Genomic DNA, 20,902 nt, shown 5'->3' on the forward strand with positions numbered 1-20,902 from the left:
CTTGATTAAGGTCACCGACGTTCAAACACAGGTATGACTGACCTTCTATAAAGAAAGAAATATACTAGTATTAAATAGTTACAGATGGCAAAGTTTTAAAGCCGCATCCACTAATCCAGCAAAATACATCTTGCTGTATTACACTATGAGCTACAGTGTACTGAGTCCAACGCAAATGAGTTAGGTCGGTGAACCCATTCGGGCTTGCAATCGTCGTCGCTAGTGTTGATCCATTCGCCTTGAGGACTGCTGGCAATAAACCAAATCCTAGTCTCTCCACTTTCAGGCATAGTGAATGAGAAACCTGCGTTTACCCATACCTTTGTCTGAGCCGCATCTGTAGGGTATCTGTTTCCGATCCTGTCATCATCTTGGTAAACGCGGACATATGGAACCAAGCTATAACCACTATTTTGGCGAATCGAGTAGTACTGATCCCACTTCCATCTATAGGAACAGTAGAAGGTGGTGCCTGGGCAAGCCTTGACATCCTGGTAAATCCACATGCCCTTGTCGAAGTCGAATTGACCAGTCTGGAAACGATAGGGTGGATCACCCTCATCACCAGGAACGACCTTAAAAGCGACCGGGTCTTTACCCCCAGGGTTAGGATCCGCTTGCCATGGAGCGAATTTACCGTCATCAAAATTAATGGAGTTGTCATAGGAGCAGGTTGGAGCTGGTTCAATATCCGTGTCACAGAAGCAGCTTGTCTCATAAGTTTTGAAAGTGGTTTCATCCGGGCTGAGCTCGGTGACGGTGCCTTGATAGAGAGTGCATTGCATGTTTCTCTCGTAAAGGAACGTCACGCAGTTACTCTTCTGCATGCAAGACGTGTAGCAGTCGAGAAGAGAGGAAGATGAGCCTTGACCCAAATTTCTCCAATCGTCGGAACCACTCCATGCGTATCCCTTTGCGCCACATACAGAGCCTTCAGGTGAAGGCTTCTGTAGGTTGTTGACGCAGCCAGAGGCAGCTTCGGAAGTAGTCGCAGCGGTCGTTTCGGTGGTGGCCGTAGCATCTTCAGTGGTGGTAGTCATATCTTGAGTCGTGGTAATTGCATCTTCAGTTGTAGCGGTAGTTTCCTCAGAAGTGGTCGCAGCAGTAGTTTTGGTGGCTGCAATAGTATCTTCGGTGGTAGTCGGGACGTCTTCCGTTGTGGCGATAGCTTCTGCAGAAGTGGTGGCAGCCCTGGCTAGTACATTTCGAGCATCTCTTCGGGCACGACCTCTCGGGACAAACTCAACAGCAGCTTCAGTAGTGGTCTGAAGAGGCTCCTCGGCTTGGGCTGCAGTAAAGGGATCATCATAGACAGGAGGTTCTGGGACGGGGCATTCAGTTGTGGTGGTTGTGTCAAGAGTGGTGCCAGTGGATGAGTAGCCCTCGCTGGTAGTGGTGGTAATGACAGTTGAGAGGGCAGAATCCGTAGTGGTCGACTGCTCACTGACAGTTACAGAGGTCTCGGTTGATGCACCGGATAATTCCTCGGTCGAACTCAACTCTTGAGTGTGAGTCGTGGCAGAGCCAGTTGCGACACTCGACTCAGTAGTAGTTAAAATGACTGCAACGGAGCTGGAAGAGGGGCGGCATGGTCCAGCATCAGCCAATGAGCCGAGGACTGCAGCAATAACAAACGAATGAACGAGAGGGCGAACCATCTCTACAGCAAATATGTTATTTTTCAGTTATACAAAAATCGCGACAATGTGCGGAAAAGAAAGATGAGAATAGATGTGGATTTAATGCTTGTTTTCCCTCTAAATTTGTCCCAACGGTCAGTCTTGTTTAGGCTTGGTCGTTATGATTGAGTGCAGATCAACTGAAACTATTGATAAGTAGTTCGCCTAAATTGTGTCAAGTGCCTCGTTAGTTGCCTGTTTTTAGAAAAGTTTATCGACGCCAGCTGAGCTGAATCCGTTAATTTGACAGGGATCATCAGGGGTAACGCCCAAATCATTGGTTGTAAAGGCTCAGCGCCCAGGTGGGAAATTAGTGGCGTTCTAGCCGTTCTCCTACCCTACAAAGAAAAGTATTTTCCATCTCAGGCCATTTCTTAATCTACAGAAACAGGAATCGCTCCAAAGACTTGCTCCAGGTTAGTGTTTCTGTATATGACGTCAAGGCCTTGAGGGGACGTTCCCAGTCACCAAAATCTTAGGTCGTATTGACATTTTCACTGCATCTCGGCCTGAAGTAGCAAGAACAATGGCTGTGTTATATTTGGGGTGAAAACGCGCGATTGCAATTGAACAATCTATTTCCAGTCGGTAATGATGGTCAATTAATTCAGATATTGTGTAATAAACCATCCCTGTATGGTAGGGGAGACAAACAAATCCGGCGTTCATTGGACAAGATGGACTTGAACGTTTCAAGATGCATTTTCAGCGGCATACATTCTCTTATTTTTGACTGGTTATTGAACTGCAGAGTCAATCATTTTTTGCTTTGACCTTAACCTTTCGAACTGCCATGCCTTTCTCACAAGCCTCAAATGCCAGTTCTGCTTTGTTCTTAACCCTTAGGCACAAAGTCAAGTGGACCAACAATCTTCTTTCAAGACCGTCGCTACGTAGCGACTTAAGTCGCGCTGTGTGTGAAACTGCCATGACTGTTAAGAATAATGAAACAATCAACGGATACGGGAAAAAGTGATGAGACACGACTCTTCAAGGTCGAAAGTAATAAGACGGACTCCCGGTATCTTTACAATTGGGCTACTCGAGTCACTTGAAGCTGATCAACTGGTAGTTTTGAATTTCACAACGAAGGCGAATGCGGCCGTCACGGTGGATGATAGAGCAGCGTAATCACTGTTCTGTTGATTGAATCTGTGCGCCTTGATGGCTGGAGATTACGAAAACCCAAACGGCGGTGCCACCACCGCTTGATAGCTTGGAGTAGGCTGTGTTGTGAGATTCCTAACTTAAAAAACAAAACCACCATTCCATGCCTTGAGTCGGAAAAGGCTTTTCACTTCGTTGGGCCTGCAGTAAACTCGTGAAGGAGATTTTCACCTCCAAACCTTAACTCTACTCTTCAACTACGAATCGCTCTCTGCAATAGAGTTTCGGCGATGCGTCACCAGGCACAGTGTGACAGGCCCCGCCAACCTGGAAAATTCTGGCAAATCTTAAGATCCGAAGGACCATTATAAAAAAGCTAACATTCACCTCGGTTTCTCATCGCTAACCCGAAAGACAAAGCAATCCAAGGAACCCTCACAATGGCCACACCCTCACTTCACCGGTTTCCCGACCTCCCGACCGAGCTCCGTCTTCAGATCTGGAACTCGTCTTGTGTTCCACGAATCCCGAATCGACACGCCGTACACTACATTGACGTGGATAAAGACAACTCTTTGACAGGTCATCTCGAGGTTTTCCATCGCGGCTTCGGGGACGATGAGACCAAATCCGCATGCCTAATGGACGCTGGGCTATGGACAACTTGCAGAGAGTCGCGTGATGTGATTACCAAGCAGTGGCTTGCCACTCATAGCGATGGCTTTGGGACGTTGACGAAGATGTTGATCAGAGGAAATGGCGAGAAGGACGGCCAGTGTCTTGTCAGCCCGTTTCGAGATATGTTTTGCCTTAAAGCCAGGGATTGGAATATCGATCCTGGTAGCTCTAGAGCTTGTCAAATGTTCATCAAAGACACTGATGGCCCAAGCGATCCAAACAAGTCTCCAGACGTTCCAGAGACCTACCGCCCCAACCACTATTTCAGAATTAACAACATTGCGTTCGAGTTCGATCCATCCTGGGTTGTAGATTTCCCCGAGACCTACGAGGATCTGATGAGAGAGGCCTCTCCACGTGGATTTCTCTCGCGCCTCATGTACTACCGACTGTATGAAAGCGAGCCTGGATTCAACATTTGGCTGATCGACAAGGACACACAATGGTCGTGGAATCCGAAATGGGGCATCCATCGGGAACTGCTACCGGGTCAAACGATTGACTTCCCAGTTGATAGATTCAGCGACTACGATGGAGATTACATGGAAGCCAACCTAGTCCTTCGATGCAAATGGTGTGCGAACGAGAGATCTGGAATACTTGATGATTACCTAGTCAAGGTTAACAGGCTTGGCGCCGATTGCGTGGGCATCAACGGTGACGAAGACTACGAGCTAGACCCGGGCTACATGTCGATTTATGACATTAATGAACAGGCCAGGCTTCTTATGCGTCCCGATAATCAAGTCGAGCTATGCACCAAGGACCATTATCTCATCAATCGCTCCCAGGACTCGGATTCAGACTTGTATCCAGACACAGATATGGGATTCTAGACAGCTCCTCCACAGTAGGACTCGGTCACTGACTTCGTTTAATGACAAGCCTACCCGTAGTGGATGGCCAGCATAATTAATATTTGACAAACTTCAATCCGAGACCACGATTGTCCGCGTGACGAATTTGCTTGGGATTCACAGTGAACGTCGAAGTTAGCCGTCTTAAGCATCTTGGCTCCAAAAACTGTTTAGGTCTGCCCCGCTAGGGTGATTCTCTCAATGCACAAGGATTGCAGCAAATGCAAATCTCTCTTCATGTCTAGCTACGTAACTGTGTGCTACCTACACTGCATTGTATCCAGATACTATTGCAGTTGCTCCCTGTACTACACTATCTGATCCATTGCTCGCATCTTTCTAAGCTGCGAGGAGTTAAATCCTCCTGGTACTCATCATCACCATCGGAGACCCCATTGGAGAGTCCTCTCATGTCATCGACGTGTCGCTTGCAGATTCCTCCGATAGCTTATTGGCCTTGCGAACAAGAAGCTTGAGGCGCTCCCTGGCGCGACCAACCACGAATAGACAATCCAATCTGTCGACAAACTCCAAGACAGCTGGCTTCGTTCCAGTGGTCTCGATAGACTCCCAGGAAACGTGCAAGTACTCATCATCACAAGTGCGGTAGAGCGTATCATACTCATGATCGGGCATCGCGTTCCATTGAACGTTATAGTCAATCAACCAAAGATTTGGTAGAACATGACGTTCTTCTTCTATACACGTCTCAACCCAATTGACGATGGCATTGAGTGAGTCCCAGTCAGGCAATTCTGAAGGGTGGTTGAGCCAGCTACTCTTAAACTCCAAAGCCACGCTCCAGCTGTCAACGGTGACTTTCCGGCGAGCATCGATAGATAACCCTTTGAGTAACAGGTCATCCACATTCACAGTCATTGGGCTGTCGTTTCTGATACAGAGGATGTCTTTGTTCGGGAACACCATTGTTATCAAATCCCTGTCCTGGACGTGGGGATTAAGTCTCAATGGGAAGTTTGGATTACTCCAATTGGTCGGAGGTTGCACTGAGCTCCAGCTATGAAATTCGTGATGCTCGGCGATGGCGAGCCTAGACTCTTTACAAGCAGTCCAGAGTCCGGCATCCCAGAGGTATGCCGATGTGGTACCTCGGATGGGATCATCACTAAGTCGTTTGAAAGCGCTGAAATGGGCAAGCCTGGTCTCGTCGAACTCTGGGTTATCATAGTCCCAGCCCCCCTCGACTGTATCAAGATGAACGTAGTGAAGACCACATTCGGTGGTCGTGCGAGGACGACAAGCCGCTTTCCAGATCATGATTCTGAGCTCGGGAACGAGAGACGTGAACTTGTGAAAAGTTGAGATTGGTGCTGCAAGGCCTGACGGATTGATGGTGCCATGTTGGGCATCGTTAGGTGTCATTGGATTATCCATGATGTTTGTGTTAAGTTAGTAAGGCTTTTGGGGATATAAAGAAGACTGAATGTAACAAACGAAATTGAGGTAGAGACGAAAGGAAGAGTCTGAGTATTTATACCAGGCCGTTACATATAATTGCTATTTGCTCATGGACTAGGCGGTGATAGAAGGAATGAACAGTGGCAATGGGAAACGAGATGCTCTAGCTAGGACAGTCTGGATAATCCGGACCAATAGCCAGGCGAATTTCTTGAACAAGTCGTTTGTACAATAGATAATCGATCTTGCTAACTTCAATGTTCAGAAAAAGCTCCTGCTGACAATGCAAATGTTGTGTTCGTTGATTTGTATTTGTTCTTGACTATTCAAGGTAGAATGTGAACAAGCAGCATCCGTAGCCAGTTTGCCAAGTCTGAACAGCTGCGTTGACGAGAAAAGTGTTTATTTGGTATGCATGTATCAATCCGTATCGTCTTTCTTTTCAAGAGTACATGCGTAAGTTTAGACTTAGATGTTTCAAGTGCAAGCCACCGATTACCTGTATTTGAGATACAGCAGTAGCGTAGCAAGTGATTGTGCCGCACCTGTCAAAGTTCAACATCTCAAAATTGGTAGTTCTATTGTATGCTGGTGTACAAGTATTGCTTACTGGTCTGATGGAGAGCATACCATTTGATCTCAGCCTTCTCTAGCTTGTCTAAATGTCAGTATCAGTTCATTCCAGCCCTTGATTGGAACTACTGAAGATTATGTCGTGACAGGCCTCTATGGCGCAGCCCACCGTCTCTTGGGACCTATCGTTCAAATCGTTCAGGTCATCCTCCAGAAGCAACTTTCGCAAAGTCTGTACGAACATCCAACAGGCATGCTGTAAAAGAAATTGAACTTGGTAGCGAAAGCTGTTCGATTCGAGTTTTATTTTCTGAGGATCAGGTCCTGAATTACATAGACAAAACGAGCGAAAGTCGATTGGGTATATAGTCACCATCCCTTCCGCAAATAATGATGTGAGTATTCGAGGGCTTGTTTGAGGTCTTAGTGAGATATGTCCCCTTCGTAGTATAGAACTGAACAAGAACGAACACAATGCGGTTCAGGCTTCCCTTCACGCAATTGATGATGGTGCATTTAAGATAGCCATTGATGCAATCGAAGGCATGTAAATCCAGGCTGACTTATGGGTCGGGCATTTAGTCCCGGTGTCTCCAAACGACGCCAATAGGTTTGGAGGTACGTGGCTTTACAGAATCGGCTTAACCTATACATTCAGACCCTATCGCTTTGATTGCTTTGCCTGAGCTTTGCAGAGAAAGAACGTACCAGCGAGCCTTCTCTTACAGAGAGTTTCCCCATTCCGTTGCTTTGATGGTAATTGGCACTGATAGTTCAATGTCACCATGTTCACCCATGCATAACTTCCACTGGAGGGAGGCAATTGTATCGGGCACAGAAGGCACAGCTCGTCGTCTATTCGCAGAAGATCGTGCTGTAACCTTGAACACGAGTCGACTAGTGGATTCTATTATTCTAGGTATGCAATGGGACCCTTTTACTTTCTCTTCTTGGTAACTTCAATTGCCTGCGATAACAATATATTAATCTGTTAGGATGCAACCTGTAGCTCGTAGCTTATCTAATGATCTGCTGAGAAGTATCCGACAATGGCGACAGCCCCTCCTGATACTCATACATATTACCTTCACCTTCCAACTCTGCAGGCCGGCCCCCTCTGCTATTGCTGGTAACTTGTATGTCACTCTTGGGGCTCATTCTCTGATGCATGTCAGGCGATCTTTGCTCAGTCGTTAGTTCAGATGGGGGATGCGTGGGCCACGTTTGTCCTCCGTTATAAGACGGAGCTACCGGAGACGCCCAGCCTCCTGTCCCAGCCATGACCGTATCGTTCTGCGGTGGTGGCGCCGCCACACCATGATCCTGGCTGTAATACTTCCGTCTCCTGTACACAACGACCCCGCATCCTACTAAAGCGAGAATAAATGCCAAACTGCACCCAACGGCAATTCCCGCTATTGCTCCAGTGCTAAGTCCTGATGACGGCTCGCTTGTGTCAGATGGCGGCTGTGGCTTTTCGGTACTTGTTGCAGTCGCGCGAGTTGCAGTCCTGTCCCCCGCTGGCGCCGTCCGGTCCATCTGCACGGCCAGGTCTGGAGCGTCGAACCCACCAACTGGCACTGTCTTCGATGCCGCACCAGTAGTCTTTCCCCCAATGACATTTCGAATGTCGACAGGCACAACATACGTTGTTAGGTTGGGCTGATAAGCCCACCAAAGTTTATTTTCCTTGTTCTGCCTACCCAGGTTCATATTATGTGCGCCCTGGATAGTCGGCACATCGCAATCCTTGTATGTGGCGTTGGAGTAGGTCCCACCGATAACAAGCATCTGTGCGTCGTTGACCACGTTACAGCTCATCATGCTTTTGGGGAACTCTCCGGTGCCGTTACTATCGGTCGGGTATCCCCTGATCCATTGAAAACTTGGGATGGTGAGTATATAAATATCATCGTAGCCTGTTGTGTCTGGAGGAAAACCCCCGCCGCCGTAGATGTAACTAACAAGATCAGTAATTGGAGGTAGAGGAGGATTGCGTGAGACTCACATGTTGTAGCTTGAATGATCTTCTGGCCACGTGACACCTCCGCAAAAACGACGTCTATCGTTTGGTGTATCGCCTGTGGTCTTTTGAGTATACCATTTTGCATTTGCAACATCAAACAGATATATCTGATCCAAAGACTCAGGTGCTAGAGTCCCGTTGCCGTATATATCTTGACCGCCTCCAAAATACACTAACATTCCACCATCCCCTGCAGGAATAAATACCATAGCTCCCTCTGCTCTTCCCGTTTCATCGGGTCCAGTGAGGTTGCTCCACGAATTCGATTCCATCTCGTACTTAATAAGTCCACTGGAGGCTCTCGGTGGCCCTGACCAGCCTTTGACAGAGGCGTTACTAAGCCATCCACCATAATAGTACGCCTCTCCCCTTGAAGAGATTGAGACACCAGCTCCATAGCTAGCGGCTTGAACCTCCTGTGGGGGAGCTCCGAAAGAAACCCATTCATTGTAGAGGATGTCGTAGCTATAGAAGTCGGGTGACGGTGGCGGTGTGCTATGGTATTCACCACCGTACAGATAAAGCCTTTTGTTGATCGAGTCTTCCCAAAGAATGCCGCCGTTGACGCTTGGGATTGTGTCGTTCTTAGATAGATTGGCGTAGAAGGGGGGGAATCCAAGTTCATTAACGCTTTCGATATTGTTGAACGAAAGAAAAGTGTCTTGAGGTGGGTTAATACACATCTCGGAGATATAGACTATGATACTTACTGGTCACGTTATTCGTTACATCCTTGTAGTTGATTAGGCCACCATCGATATACAGCCTTCCATCCACTACAGCTGACTGATGGCCCCATCGGCGACAGAAATTTTTGACGGGATCATTCTGCGCAATAGCGCTACCGCTAAGCAAGCACAGAAGGAGTACGAAGGATGGGATGACCCGCGAGAGGTTTGTCGGGGTACCCATGGTACTGCAGTACTGATTTGTATAGTGGATAATGATTCTTGAGACGATTGCAATCCTCAGGCTCGCATAATTATTTTGGAGGCTCTCCTCTCACATGGTGGAGGGAAGGGCTATAAATAGTCCGTTTGGGAATAAAACTCACGTATTAAGTTTCGATCCAAAGTGGCAATCGGAGCTTCTGACATATTCGTGATAAAAAACGTAAATGTGACAGCTTTCCCGCAGGCATTCATACAGCCACAAGAGACTATTGGAATAGCTATTAGCCACAGTAGACTAGCGTCATTATTTAACAGTTCACAATGCCTTCTTCGAATCAAAACTCTTATGCTGGTGATAGTCTTTGTGCCTCACTGCAGTGTAACGACAACGAGACTGAGAAACGTACGAGTCTTGGTTTGCATCAGACCCATAATAAACGCCGAGCTGAGAAGTGCATACCCATTTAGTACATAGGCTGTGATGAAATCTAGGCTGGAACATCTCAATCAATGGTCCAGCTCTTGGGCGGGGAAGAAGTGTAAGCTGCATTAGCCTTGGCTTCAACCTTCTGCATAAGTCTGGCGTCGAGCTGAGCAACCTCTACATAAGCCGTGCATATTGAGGGCGCCAACCATAATGAGCACATTGAATCAATGTTCTAGACAGTTAGTGACTCGACGTAAGAAGACACATTGGAGATGTTATTGTAACTGTCAGACAATCCTGCTTTAAGTAACTTGGTGCTATGGTCAAGCTACCGGATTCCGATAGGTGTCCTTCTTAAATTAACGTCAAACAAAACTTATCGCTACAGTGCAGATTTTAGTATTCTATCAGTCACGTTTGCTTTCCTTTCTTTCTTCGTTTTATTCTTCGAATTTCAATTTTCAGCTAATATTGCAACACGACAGAAAACATATAACTGGGTCTTTCCTTTGTCCCCACAGCGAGGGACGACTTGAAGTTGGACTGCAGGGATTCTAGATCGACAGTCACCTTTTCCGCCCTGGTAGGCTGGCCTAGACAGTCTATTTAGCAGACACAGGAGATCTACTGAGACAATCTTCCTCAAAGGCAAGGCGAGATTGAATCCCACCTTGCTAACTAATTTTAATTGTAATACGCGGGTCGCCGTCTTCACTTCTAATGCTGATGATGGAATAGGTCGAAGATAATGGCCTGAAAATTACTCTAAATCTGAATCATGGAGTCTCCAGTTTCAGGGAGCTGGTAGCAATACCCACCTTTATTATTTCCAGGGCATAAGGCTCCAGAATATACCTTCGTACCTTCCCTTTTGAGAAGTAAGCAGACACAACGGCAGGCAAAGAAGGGATCGGTGTGACTCATCACGATTTACAAAAAGTAGCACATTAAGTCCTTTGCATCTTCCTCAGATTCTATGTTTATAAATACAGAAGAAGAATTATCATGTATTTCTCAAGATCAGCATATAGACTCGTCCATTCCAACAGATAGGCAACAAAAGACGCACACGACAGATAATCGCAACGAATATGCCCCATCACCAAACTCGCGGCAGGCTGCGTGATGTCATACCAGAGGCGCATCTTGGGTTTTGGCCACCTGGCCCAAAGAATGGCATCACAGACGTACTTGGTGTCCTTGTCCACACTACCACTATCCGCGACGAGAGTGGACAGATCAACACAGGATTAACGACTATTCTCCCTCGCAAAGATTGGTTTCACAAAGCCTGCCATGCCGGCGTATTCCGCCTAAACGGATCGGGGGAAATGACCGGAACTCACTGGATTGAAGAAAGCGGTCTCTTGCACTCGCCCATTCTCATCACCAACAGCTTTGCCGTAGGGCCTTGTTATACCGGCATCTACAAGTACGCAATCGAAAATTATGGAAAAGGCGAGGAGGGCGTTGATTGGTTTCTACTGCCAGTGGTCGCTGAGACATTCGATGGGCACCTCAACGACCTGAGGCAGTTTGCCGTGACGCCGGAGCACGTTGTGGATGGTATCACTAATGCTTCGGACGAGCCGATAGCCGAGGGCAACGTGGGTGGCGGAACAGGCATGATGTGTCAAGGGTGGAAAGGCGGCACCGGGACCAGCAGTAGAATAGTGCTTGGGGAGAATGACGTGTCTTACACGGTTGCCGCTCTTGTCCAGGCTAACTATGGGAGACTCCAACATCTGCATATTTCGGGTGTCCCGGTCGGTCGAATCCTGCAAAAGAGAAATGAAAGCAGTAAGGCCGCTGCTGCTCATGACAAAGAATACAACGGAGCAAAGGACAGAAAGGATGGGTCTATCATCGTCATACTTGCTACGGATGCGCCTCTTCTTCCTGGCCAGCTCCAGCGGTTAGCCAAGCGGGCAACGATGGGCCTTGCACGTGTGGGCAGCTATGCTCACAACCCTTCGGGGGATCTATTTCTTGCGTTCTCTACAGCTTCTGAGATTCCCGTACAGACAGTCACTGGCCAGCACAGGGCCGTCGATCCCTTCAAGCCTAAGCTCATTGACATGGAAGCGACCGACAACCAAACCATCAATGGTCTTTTTGAAGCAGCGGCTGATGCTACAGAAGAGGCGATATACAATGCGCTCACTATGGCTGAGACAATGACAGGCAATATGGGCCGGACGGTAGAAGCACTACCATTGGAAGCCACCAGGGATATTATAGCTAGATTCAAGGAAGTTGAAGATTCGATGTTGTAAACTGGAGAAATAGAAGATTGTATAAGCTGGTAACTTGCTCCTCTAGACCTGGCGTAGTTTCATCCTCCCACTCTCCCTTTTTAAGTAACGGCCCATTTTTTCTAGAGTTAGGTATAAGGTGATTCGGTGCTAAGTTGTTGCCTAGTCTTGAACCAAAAGCATAGAATGATCAGAGTAGGCTACTCCCACAGGTGGCCACTCAATCCCTGCACTGAGACATATCTTAACGTTCCATATGAATTCCCTCACACATCGGAGATATCTATTTTTGGTAAGTGTCCATCGCAGCGCCTCAAATACGCTGCTATGTTGACAACATGTGGTGAGCAAGGGTTTACGTAAAAGTTCCCGAGGCATTTTAGGCACCATTTAATTGCAAAACAATACAAATATTTATACTTGTTACCTTTTGCAACCGAACTTTTTGAAGCATCTCAAAAGATTTTCCCTATTCTAGAGGCTACTTCAAGTTTAACATACTTCTTTCAAGTAGCTTTTATCTCAAAAATGGAAACTAAGACCTTCTTCGCCGCCCTGCTGGCTCTACTGCCCACTGTTCAAGCCTTTAAGTTTACTGGGCCTGACCCTTAGTCGACCTCGACTTCAGCAAGGAAATCACCATCACTTGGACTGGAGACGTCGGAAACGATATTCCCCACAAATTTGATCTAGAGTGGTATTCCGAACCTGACAAGTTTAACACAATCGGCGCTGAGATTACCCACAATGTGGCAGATGTGTTCCTGTCTGACGGCCAGTATCAGTTGAAAGTCAGTAAGAACACGAAGGAGATGCTTCGCCCATTTGCCGACAAACTCGCTACAGACAAGTTATTCTCGTTCAGAGCCATATTCAAAGACGGAGACAAGGATATTACATACTACAGCAAGAATTATACTGTTGTTGGACTTCATTAGGGAAGGCGCACCGCCTGTGCGTGGAACTGATATCTTTTCAGCTCAAAGAGACTTTTGAGATACGCGATACATGGGGTTTTTGCTGCGATGAAGTTTCCCCAATTTAGGTTATCTTACTTTTTCAGAATGCAAGTAGACATCCTATAGGAGAATGCAAACTTATTTGTTTTTTACTTTTAAGAAGTTCCTGATGGCTCGTTGAAGCTCCTGGTAAAACGTTTCCCCTTCATAGTAGGCAGAACCGAACAGAATGAAGGCGAATCGGTTGGTTATCTATTGCATTATCGTTTGTTGGAAGCTGTCTCCAAATGATTAATCTCATTTGCACCTATATGGTTTCATTGTCATGTTACATTAGTAAATAGAAAAGTGATGTGGTGGCCTTTAACGTAGCTTTGGAGACAGAGTCGGCGAATCTAAAGGAAACACTAGCACTAGCGAATAACAATGTGTTTTCGCCTTCCAAGGCCAGCTAGGCAATGGTCTGACTGCTGTGCTTGAGAACCAAGATCTTTATAAGGTGGTATAATCTTAATCTGATAGTAGCGGCGAATTTAGTATTTTAATGACCATAGTCGACAGATAATCTTCGTGCCGCGTGTTAGTAGAGCTGCTATCCGTAAACATGCATTCAGGCAGTTGCCAGCGATAAGCGGTTAGATAAGGTATCACTGTCAGCCCTAGTTCCGTTTGGGTATAGCTGCGTTACATCCAAGGTAAGCATTGTGGCTCATGGTCCTTAGCCCCGCCATGATGATGGCCCAGTAAACAGGGCAGAAATAATGAACAAGCTGCCTCTTTCACCTCCAAGTATTTATTACCAACTAAAACTCTAAAACCAAAACTGTTAGATTCTTGTCAAGACTATCATTCACGATGGAAGCACAACTGCCATACCGAGGAGCTCCATTTCCATCCAAGTGGCGCCGGAATCATCCACGATCTAAGAATGGCTGCTTGACCTGTCGCTCGAAACGTAAGAAGTGTGATGAAGTGAGACCGATCTGTACGGGCTGCACTCGGTCCAACCTAGAGTGTACCTGGCCCACCCTCGATAAGATACAAGCGGAAGAACAGCTCAGCTCTCAGATTGATGGCGGTTTGAACGTCAACGACCCCAATCAGCGACTCATCGACACAGTCGCAACCCTTAGTGCTGGCCTGATGGTCTCACAAGGCGCCACTACTGCACCGTTAGCGATGCGGGTGGCACCCACGTACGGCAACTTGGCCTATCTAAGCGATAGTTCTCGGCCACTTTATCAACAGTACCTGGATTTCACAGCTGAACAGTTAACGCGCGGGCCGAGTGAAGATGGCAACCCCTTCATGAATTATTTACTCCCATTGGCTGCCAGTAACGAGCTGGTTCTCGATTGCATTCTTGCTATTGGTGGGGCGCATTTGACAGTCAATAGTCCGATGGATCGTGGCTTGGAAGTGGCTACACGAGGCCATTACGCAAAGGTCTTGGCTGGTTTGCAGAAGCTACTGGCGTATGAGACGGCCCAGACAACTGCCGGGACGATCAACGAAACTACATCAACAAGGTCTTCCCAGATTCTTTTGATTCTGCAACTGCTTTGTGTTTATGATGTAAGCCAACCACGACAACTCAGCACGTCCTACTTACTAACTCTTCTTAGCATATAGAAGGCAATACTCGTGGTGCCGTCTATTTACACCTCAAAGCGAGTCGTGAATACATCACCACGCTCACATCCTTGTCTCGTACTTACGACGAACTCGAGTACTTGCGCGGTTTTCTCTTGGAGATGTACACCTACCATTCTATGAAACTTGCTCTTTCCCCGCGAAACGCGCTTCATGATCATAAGGTGGATATTGATCCATCTGTCCATTCACTCGACATTCTTGCCCCGTATAAATCTCGGGGATGTCTCCTCGGGTTTGGGCAACGTTTATTTGAGATGATACCTGAGATACACCAGCTTGTCGAGGCACGCCGAGAAGAGGAGAAATTGGGCATTGAGGTATCTCTGGCCATGAGACAAGAATATGAAAGGCTCGTGGCAAAGTTGGAAGCATTTGATCCATATGCAGAAAACCTCGAAGGTCTCCGTCCTCGTCAAGAACGCGCCGGTGCTACGATGATCTATCAGAATGCTCTCATAGTGTATTTGCACTCTGCGTTCCATGAGGATATGCTCTCACACCCCGATCTGCCTTCAGAGTTAGAAGCACGTATCGATAAGATGATGCCTACATTTTTCTCCCTCTTCGTCGGGGACTCGCCTTATCGTCGTATGTTGCTATGGCCTGGAGTTATAATGGCATCTTGTGCGCGACGCAGTGAGCACGTGAGAGTTCTTCGTGGGGGGCTAGTTGGAAGAGCGACGCGGACGCCTGGTGCTGTGAAGACTGGTGCGCGGGTGGTTGAGCTGCTATGGCAGGACCCGGATCCACGGGCCTTTGGGCCAAGAGGATTGTCCTATGTTATGACGAAGCACGATATCAGCTTTGGATTATGCTAGAATAGTCTTCTTTATAACGATATTGTTTAGTTATTGAGGAAGCTTGAATGATGCTGCAGAACAATATTGCAGGAAATGGATTCCTAGGCGGTGTCTGCTAAGGTCTTCCCTCCTATTCTCCTCCCCCACATCCTCCACCACCATCTCCACCCCCTCCATCTCCAGCCCCTCCTCCTCCACTAGTATCGCCATTCCTTGCTGTCCTTCTGATTTTGTATCTTTGTCTATAAGCGTCGCGCCCTTCAATAACACCAACCAGATCAGTTCTCATAACGTCGCGAGAAGCAAACTTAGCCGCACAAGGAACATATTCCGTGAGCCGCTGATCTACTGGCGTTCCTCCCCTAAGCTCTCTTGAGTATCTGTCTCTCCATTGCTCTTGTGTGTAGTCCAACAGCGTCTTGCCCGCCACTGGGCCCAAGGTTACCTGGGCTTCCAACAGCCAGTCTGCTTCTTCGTTGGAATATATCCAGTAATGAGCTGGGAACAGTCGGTGGGTGTGCCATAAGAGGTCGATCTCGAGGGTTTGCGGCACTAAACGAGAAAATCGTAGTTTGGGACGATTCTCAGCCTGTGCCCCCGATCCATGTTCACCCGGATGCTTCGGGTCATGTTTCGATTGGTAAAGGCCATATCTACCATTGCTCGGCAGCACACCTGCAAACAGACCAAGAAAGTCTTTGTAGTCGTTCACATGTTCACTCAGAGTGTCAGCGAATCCTGGAATTGCATTCTTCGCCTTGACCATAACTTTCCAGAATGAGATTTGCTGTTCCAATTCACTTCGTAATTCATGTAGTGAAGGCCATGGCTGAAGCGCACAAGTCGTGTGGAACTGCTCGTGTTGGCTTTGAGTCCGACATCGCTCTTCTACCCGCTGTGTCCGTATCGCTGTGTATGCTTTGATATTCCACACTTTGTAACCTTGCTCGGGGATACTTGTTCGGCAGCGAAACCATTGATGCATAAGCACAACCAGCGGTTGTTGATTCTTCGACGCGGCTACAGGTGACCCATTTGTCGGTGTGAACCACTTCCGGTCTGAACTAGGTGGTCGTGAAGCGTCCCTGCCAAAGACCGAAGCAACGCCTCGCGAGGATCGTTTATTCCAAGGCGCAGAAGGCCACAGCTGATATGGTAGGTTCGGTCCAGGACACGCAGCAGAATCAGGTTTATTATTATCCACCCAAAGCTTCCGGCTACGTCTGGGATACCACTCTCCTGAGAGAAGTTCCGATAGTGGAAAGTGACGATGCTGCAGCCCGAATATGCCATTCAACACGCGATGTCGGGTATCGTAGACGTAATGGTGGAATCGTGATGGCGATAGCATATGCAGATACATAATAAGTGCAACATCCCTGTAAGTTTTAGCGATGTCTTCTGCGGTATCCAGCCCTGCTTACCATGGTGGTGGAATGTCGGATGGACAGTAGCCTCGCGCGTCGATCATGCGAAGGTACACGACATATCGCCATTCCGAGTACGCAAGAGTCTCGTCACTTATTTTACCATCGTCATTACCCAAATGCGTGAGTAGCTTGAGGAATATCTCAATAAGCTCAAGGTGTTTCTCAAAATGATATCAGTTAACCAGGACTTCAGGGCAGTACATGATGAACTTACAGCAGCCGCATCTCCGAGCTCCATGGGGTTCCTGGACCAAGGGTTCTCGAACACTGTTGAAAACCCCATGTCTTGTTCACAGTGATACGAGCTTCCGATAAAAATTCAAAGTTTGTGCTCAGTAGGTAGCAAAGGAGAAATGAAGAGTTGGGTCACACGCTTTGTTTTACGGTTGGTATGCAACGGGGCTGTGCTGTTGCTCCGTGGACTTGGCAGCTGGATGCAGTTAACCAAGGCATTCTGATACGCATTCCGTTGTGCGGAAATGTTCCGCTTCCAGCCCAACATCCTTGGCAATTTTCTGAATGAATCTCAGCTGTTGTGACTACTCCCTCCCAATTGTCGGTGGCTCTTTCCAAACAGTCAATAAACTTATTGTAGTATGTGTGCTAATATTATATGGTTCAAGATCTAGGATTATAGATATAATATCTGCAAGAAAGATCAGAAGTTAAGGCCGCTATCATGGGCTATAGGGTAATGCTTGTATCTTAACGTGTTTGGCTGAACGTCGCGAGATAGTTCAGTCCAGCGCTGCTATCTTCATCATCCTATCTGTTTCTTTAATGTACACTTGACTGCCTTGAGCAGGGGAAGAAAGCAGGAAAGATAATTAGTGGTTGAGATTTATGCACAAGAACCATTGAATTTCAATTCATGAATCAACGAGGTACAAAGTGCGTAAAGGTACGACGTCGGGAAGAGGTTTTTTTAACTCTATAACCAGTCAAGAGCATTTGTGCCAAGTAATATCCTGCCACGACGAGAGTAGGCTCAGTCGGATGTTTCCGATACATGTTGGTAGGAACGTAATCAACCGAGTCATATCATCTGAACTTTGAAGTCGGACAAGGATGACGTGTCAAGCGAGCGAGATGTGGTGGGGTAGCGAGAAACGTCAATGCGGCTGTGTACCGATTGCTATTTGATGACTAATAGTATCTGTTACATATAACTGTTGGTTCCAACAGCTTTAAGGCAGGGAGCCACATTCATGAGTCTCCGGCGCGGGCAACCCGGTGTCTATCTTTGGCGGATGCAGGGGTTTTCGGTACTGTTGGTTGAGAGAACAGTCCTGTCTTTCTTGGCACATGAAGATCTCACGCCTACTGTGGAGACAAGAAGAGACCAGGAGGCGGTTGTATTTGTTACATTAAAACAGCCTGTCTCCCCGAGGTACCAAACCTATTCTTCTCTTACTCGTCTTGTTTAACTGGACTAACCCATTAATCCGGAACCCCATTAACAACATTATGAGCGACCTGTACGAAGTCTTGCTAGGCCCATCTTTCAAAGGGATATCTAGCGAAACCCTCAACGAAGACATGTGCCGAGACGAGGAAGACGTACGTCAATGCGTCGCTCGAGGTGAAATTGAGGAGCTCCGAGGAGCGGCATTTTATAATCGCACCTGGAATGTCAGCAACCGATATTGCAATATTGGAGACGGCATAGACTCCCTCGAGGGACACATTCGTTCTATCTGGCACAGTTACTATCAGTTAGCCCGACATGCTTCCCATGAATCGGCAAACCATGACCGACTCGTTCTTGACATCCTGAGGATCCGAGGGCTTGGGCCTTTGACCAGGCCCGTATCGGGTTGTTATGGACTCGACGTTGCAAGAACCGTTGAAGGCATGGTGTGGACCGATCTACCCTTCCTTGTCACCGACATGACCAAATTCTGGATAGACAACTGCGCACCGCTTTCAAGCGCCCACCGCCTCAACTTTGCGTCATTCTTGGCCAAGTTGGCATCGACACGCGTCTGCAATGACAGAATCTGCCAAATCGCACTCGTACTTTTCCGACAGACGTTGGAAGTCGGACGAGATCTCAACACTGGAGAAGTGTCAGATGAAGAAGCCAAAAAGCGAACCATGAGAAGTCTCGACATGGTCCACTTACTACCATCAGTCGCAGCGTGGATCAAAGAAGCTCAGTTCAATCTGCTTCAATTGTCCGACGTATCATGGAATGAGTGCCCAAGTTCAGTCGGCCAGGGCGGCACTTTGTTTGTAGAGTCAGAGCTTGGGAAACGGTGTTCTGGTGGATTTTCGCCATGGAGATGGATGTTCTGGCTTAAGCGACTTCATGAAATTCGGGACGAGGCAAAAGAGACCAATGAAAATGGCTTGGTGGCATACGCTACTGATTGCATTGAATGGATGTGTAACAGCGCGGAAGAACGGCAATCAGAGGTCCTCAGGGCTTTTCGAGATGGTGATAAGGACTTGCACCATGATCCTCATTTGTCTTGCCTGAGAGGTCTGATCAAAGACCAAGTGCATGATGATGAAAGCTAGTTTCTTGTCGCACCTTGTACCTCATATAACAACACCGAATTTTTCAACACAAACAATTGTGATGAGAATCTACCCTAATAATATGATAAACTCGAGCAGAAGTTAATGATCCGCTGGCCTGATGATGTCAGCTGAACGCCAAGAGAGACGTGGACGGGACCGGGCCGTGCCATAGCGCGGTGGGCTCTCCGGTATGTGGGGTTCGGAACTTAGACGGCCTGCTACTTATCGCCATTTTCCACATCCTACCTATCTCTGGTGTCAGATGGGAAAGATTTTGTGATCTGCCTAAAGCTTATGTTAAGGCAGCGCAAAAAAGTTTCTATGCAACCATTGATGTTATGTTGTTTCCGAAATGTGGTTTCGTTTGGGAAAACTTTAAATATTATTGGAACTCGTGTTAGAAAAGCTCAGTCCCTTCCCAAAGTAAACTACGGCTGACAGTGCGACGGTATCTAGTCGCTTATCAGTGCCTGCTCTACTATCGATAAACAAAGGTTAAAAAAGCACAGTATTGTATCAACTTAATCTACATAAACAGAAAGCTATTAACTAGGTTTTTTTTAAAAATCTTTTTCCCTAGGCGTAGGCCCTGAAGTATACAGATGAAAAAACAGAAAGCCAATGTACTAGCCCAATTCAGATCGCGCCCATGTACCGTACGTCGCAGCTATATGGAATGGATTCTCCTGTCCACGCGGGTATGGACGAGGTGACCCTGGAGAATAAACCGGAAACGCCAATGAAGAGCGACGTTTCGATGAAGAGCGATGCGCCGATGAAGAGCGACGCTTCGATGAAGAGCGACTTTCGGACAATTTCGGGAAAGCAGGCCCATGTGAACCCTTGGACGAGTGATGTGGAGGTGGAGTCGCTGGAGCGTCAACTGGTGTTGAAACGGTATTATCAGAAGATTGCACCGACGCTGGAGCATGTACTCCTCGGTCCGGGGAAAATAGCGACCATGGATATGATGTTTCAATGTCCTCAATCAACCTAAGACGTACGGTCCCAGGCGGACACTTAGAAAGAATTGGATAGTAGGCAGTGAACGTTTTGATGCAAGTTGGACATTCCTTACTGTCCCCACGGCAGCTCATGTGCAAGGAATGGCCCAAACCTACAAAGCCGGTACCTCCAAACTCGTAGGTGCCACACGTAGAGAAATGGTCTGGATTGCCTTTCTTACAGAATGCACATTTGCTCCAATACTGTTGCAGTATCCATGTATCGTCCAACTCCACCAACATAAAGCATTCAGGACAGAGAAGCTATTGATCATCAGTATACGTAATAAACAGTATAAAGTTAAAAAAGGTAGAGAGGAACTTACTCCGTTATCTTCAATCCGGCGGGCCAGGATAGAGGTCTGTGTTCTCGGAGGTATGTAACGAGCGCATCCCCAGCATCTCTTCTCCATATCAGTATAAGAACACATATCCATAGAGGTAGGAGACATATTATAAGATAATATGTTAGTATAGATAATAGTTAAAAGATCAGGGTATGTAGGAGAGGATAAAGAGTGTACTGTTGTTACTGGTAGTTAGGTGTAAGACGAGGTAGGTTACGGCCTTCTTATAGAATTATTTCTTTAATAATTAATTTATTAAACAGTAC

At 47.2% G+C, this 20,902-nt stretch overlaps 9 protein-coding genes across 9 annotated transcripts; 4 read left to right on the forward strand and 5 right to left on the reverse strand.

Moving 5' to 3' along the window:
* Positions 1–34: 34 nt before the first annotated feature.
* Positions 35–1,721, reverse strand: B0J16DRAFT_346163 (uncharacterized protein). Its single transcript, XM_046128396.1, has one exon. It carries the CDS (start codon positions 1,656–1,658, stop codon positions 144–146), a length of 1,515 nt encoding a protein of 504 aa, XP_045979559.1. The 5' UTR covers positions 1,659–1,721; the 3' UTR covers positions 35–143.
* Positions 1,722–3,175: 1,454 nt separating this feature from the next.
* B0J16DRAFT_416744 (uncharacterized protein) lies at positions 3,176–4,300 on the forward strand (the record flags this gene model as incomplete). The annotated part of the gene is made up of 1 exon (XM_046133622.1): positions 3,176–4,300. Exon 1 carries the CDS (start codon positions 3,227–3,229, stop codon positions 4,298–4,300), a length of 1,074 nt encoding a protein of 357 aa, XP_045979560.1. The 5' UTR covers positions 3,176–3,226.
* A 285-nt stretch (positions 4,301–4,585) lies between these two features.
* B0J16DRAFT_402341 (uncharacterized protein) lies at positions 4,586–5,716 on the reverse strand (the record flags this gene model as incomplete). The annotated part of the gene is made up of 1 exon (XM_046132639.1): positions 4,586–5,716. One exon carries the CDS (start codon positions 5,714–5,716, stop codon positions 4,730–4,732), a length of 987 nt encoding a protein of 328 aa, XP_045979561.1. The 3' UTR covers positions 4,586–4,729.
* Positions 5,717–7,330: 1,614 nt separating this feature from the next.
* On the reverse strand, positions 7,331–9,251 carry B0J16DRAFT_402344 (uncharacterized protein; the record flags this gene model as incomplete). Its single annotated transcript, XM_046132640.1, has 3 exons — positions 7,331–8,273; positions 8,322–9,000; positions 9,050–9,251. 3 exons carry the CDS (start codon positions 9,249–9,251, stop codon positions 7,331–7,333), a joined length of 1,824 nt encoding a protein of 607 aa, XP_045979562.1.
* Positions 9,252–10,750: 1,499 nt separating this feature from the next.
* On the forward strand, positions 10,751–13,008 carry B0J16DRAFT_416745 (peptidase family S58-domain-containing protein; the record flags this gene model as incomplete). Its single annotated transcript, XM_046133623.1, has 2 exons — positions 10,751–11,931; positions 12,543–13,008. The coding sequence occupies 2 exons, from the start codon at positions 10,751–10,753 to the stop codon at positions 12,850–12,852; spliced, it is 1,491 nt and encodes a 496-aa protein (XP_045979563.1). The 3' UTR covers positions 12,853–13,008.
* Positions 13,009–13,652: 644 nt separating this feature from the next.
* On the forward strand, positions 13,653–15,401 carry B0J16DRAFT_374125 (fungal-specific transcription factor domain-containing protein). Its single transcript, XM_046130580.1, has 2 exons — positions 13,653–14,448; positions 14,499–15,401. Exons 1-2 carry the CDS (start codon positions 13,729–13,731, stop codon positions 15,345–15,347), a joined length of 1,569 nt encoding a protein of 522 aa, XP_045979564.1. The 5' UTR covers positions 13,653–13,728; the 3' UTR covers positions 15,348–15,401.
* A 58-nt stretch (positions 15,402–15,459) lies between these two features.
* B0J16DRAFT_402349 (uncharacterized protein) lies at positions 15,460–17,137 on the reverse strand (the record flags this gene model as incomplete). Its single annotated transcript, XM_046132641.1, has 3 exons — positions 16,974–17,137; positions 16,754–16,920; positions 15,460–16,708 (listed from the first exon to the last, which is right to left on the reverse strand). The coding sequence occupies exons 1-3, from the start codon at positions 17,040–17,042 to the stop codon at positions 15,460–15,462; spliced, it is 1,485 nt and encodes a 494-aa protein (XP_045979565.1). The 5' UTR covers positions 17,043–17,137.
* Positions 17,138–17,962: 825 nt separating this feature from the next.
* Positions 17,963–19,379, forward strand: B0J16DRAFT_346167 (uncharacterized protein). Its single transcript, XM_046128397.1, has one exon. The coding sequence runs from the start codon at positions 18,227–18,229 to the stop codon at positions 19,280–19,282; it is 1,056 nt and encodes a 351-aa protein (XP_045979566.1). The 5' UTR covers positions 17,963–18,226; the 3' UTR covers positions 19,283–19,379.
* Positions 19,380–19,597: 218 nt separating this feature from the next.
* B0J16DRAFT_166197 (uncharacterized protein) lies at positions 19,598–20,818 on the reverse strand. The gene is made up of 2 exons (XM_046122313.1): positions 20,616–20,818; positions 19,598–20,553 (listed from the first exon to the last, which is right to left on the reverse strand). Exons 1-2 carry the CDS (start codon positions 20,739–20,741, stop codon positions 19,912–19,914), a joined length of 768 nt encoding a protein of 255 aa, XP_045979567.1. The 5' UTR covers positions 20,742–20,818; the 3' UTR covers positions 19,598–19,911.
* Between the last annotated feature and the right edge of the window lie 84 nt (positions 20,819–20,902).

Source organism: Fusarium flagelliforme (genome assembly GCF_020744385.1).
Source record: "Fusarium flagelliforme strain FIESC 12 MPI-CAGE-AA-0113 chromosome Unknown B0J16scaffold_6, whole genome shotgun sequence".
Taxonomy (NCBI): domain Eukaryota; kingdom Fungi; phylum Ascomycota; class Sordariomycetes; order Hypocreales; family Nectriaceae; genus Fusarium; species Fusarium flagelliforme.

Excerpts from the sequence above, each read along its gene's own strand:
- B0J16DRAFT_346163 (XM_046128396.1), bottom strand. The coding sequence starts at position 1,658 with ATGGTTCGCCCTCTCGTTCATTCGTTTGTTATTGCTGCAGTCCTCGGC.
- B0J16DRAFT_374125 (XM_046130580.1), top strand. The coding sequence starts at position 13,729 with ATGGAAGCACAACTGCCATACCGAGGAGCTCCATTTCCATCCAAGTGG. Across the intron at positions 14,449-14,498 it reads AACTGCTTTGTGTTTATGAT|CATATAGAAGGCAATACTCG; the intron begins GTAAGCCAACCA and ends AACTCTTCTTAG.
- B0J16DRAFT_346167 (XM_046128397.1), top strand. The coding sequence starts at position 18,227 with ATGAGCGACCTGTACGAAGTCTTGCTAGGCCCATCTTTCAAAGGGATA.
- B0J16DRAFT_166197 (XM_046122313.1), bottom strand. The coding sequence starts at position 20,741 with ATGTCTCCTACCTCTATGGATATGTGTTCTTATACTGATATGGAGAAG. Across the intron at positions 20,554-20,615 it reads GCCGGATTGAAGATAACGGA|CTTCTCTGTCCTGAATGCTT; the intron begins GTAAGTTCCTCT and ends GATGATCAATAG.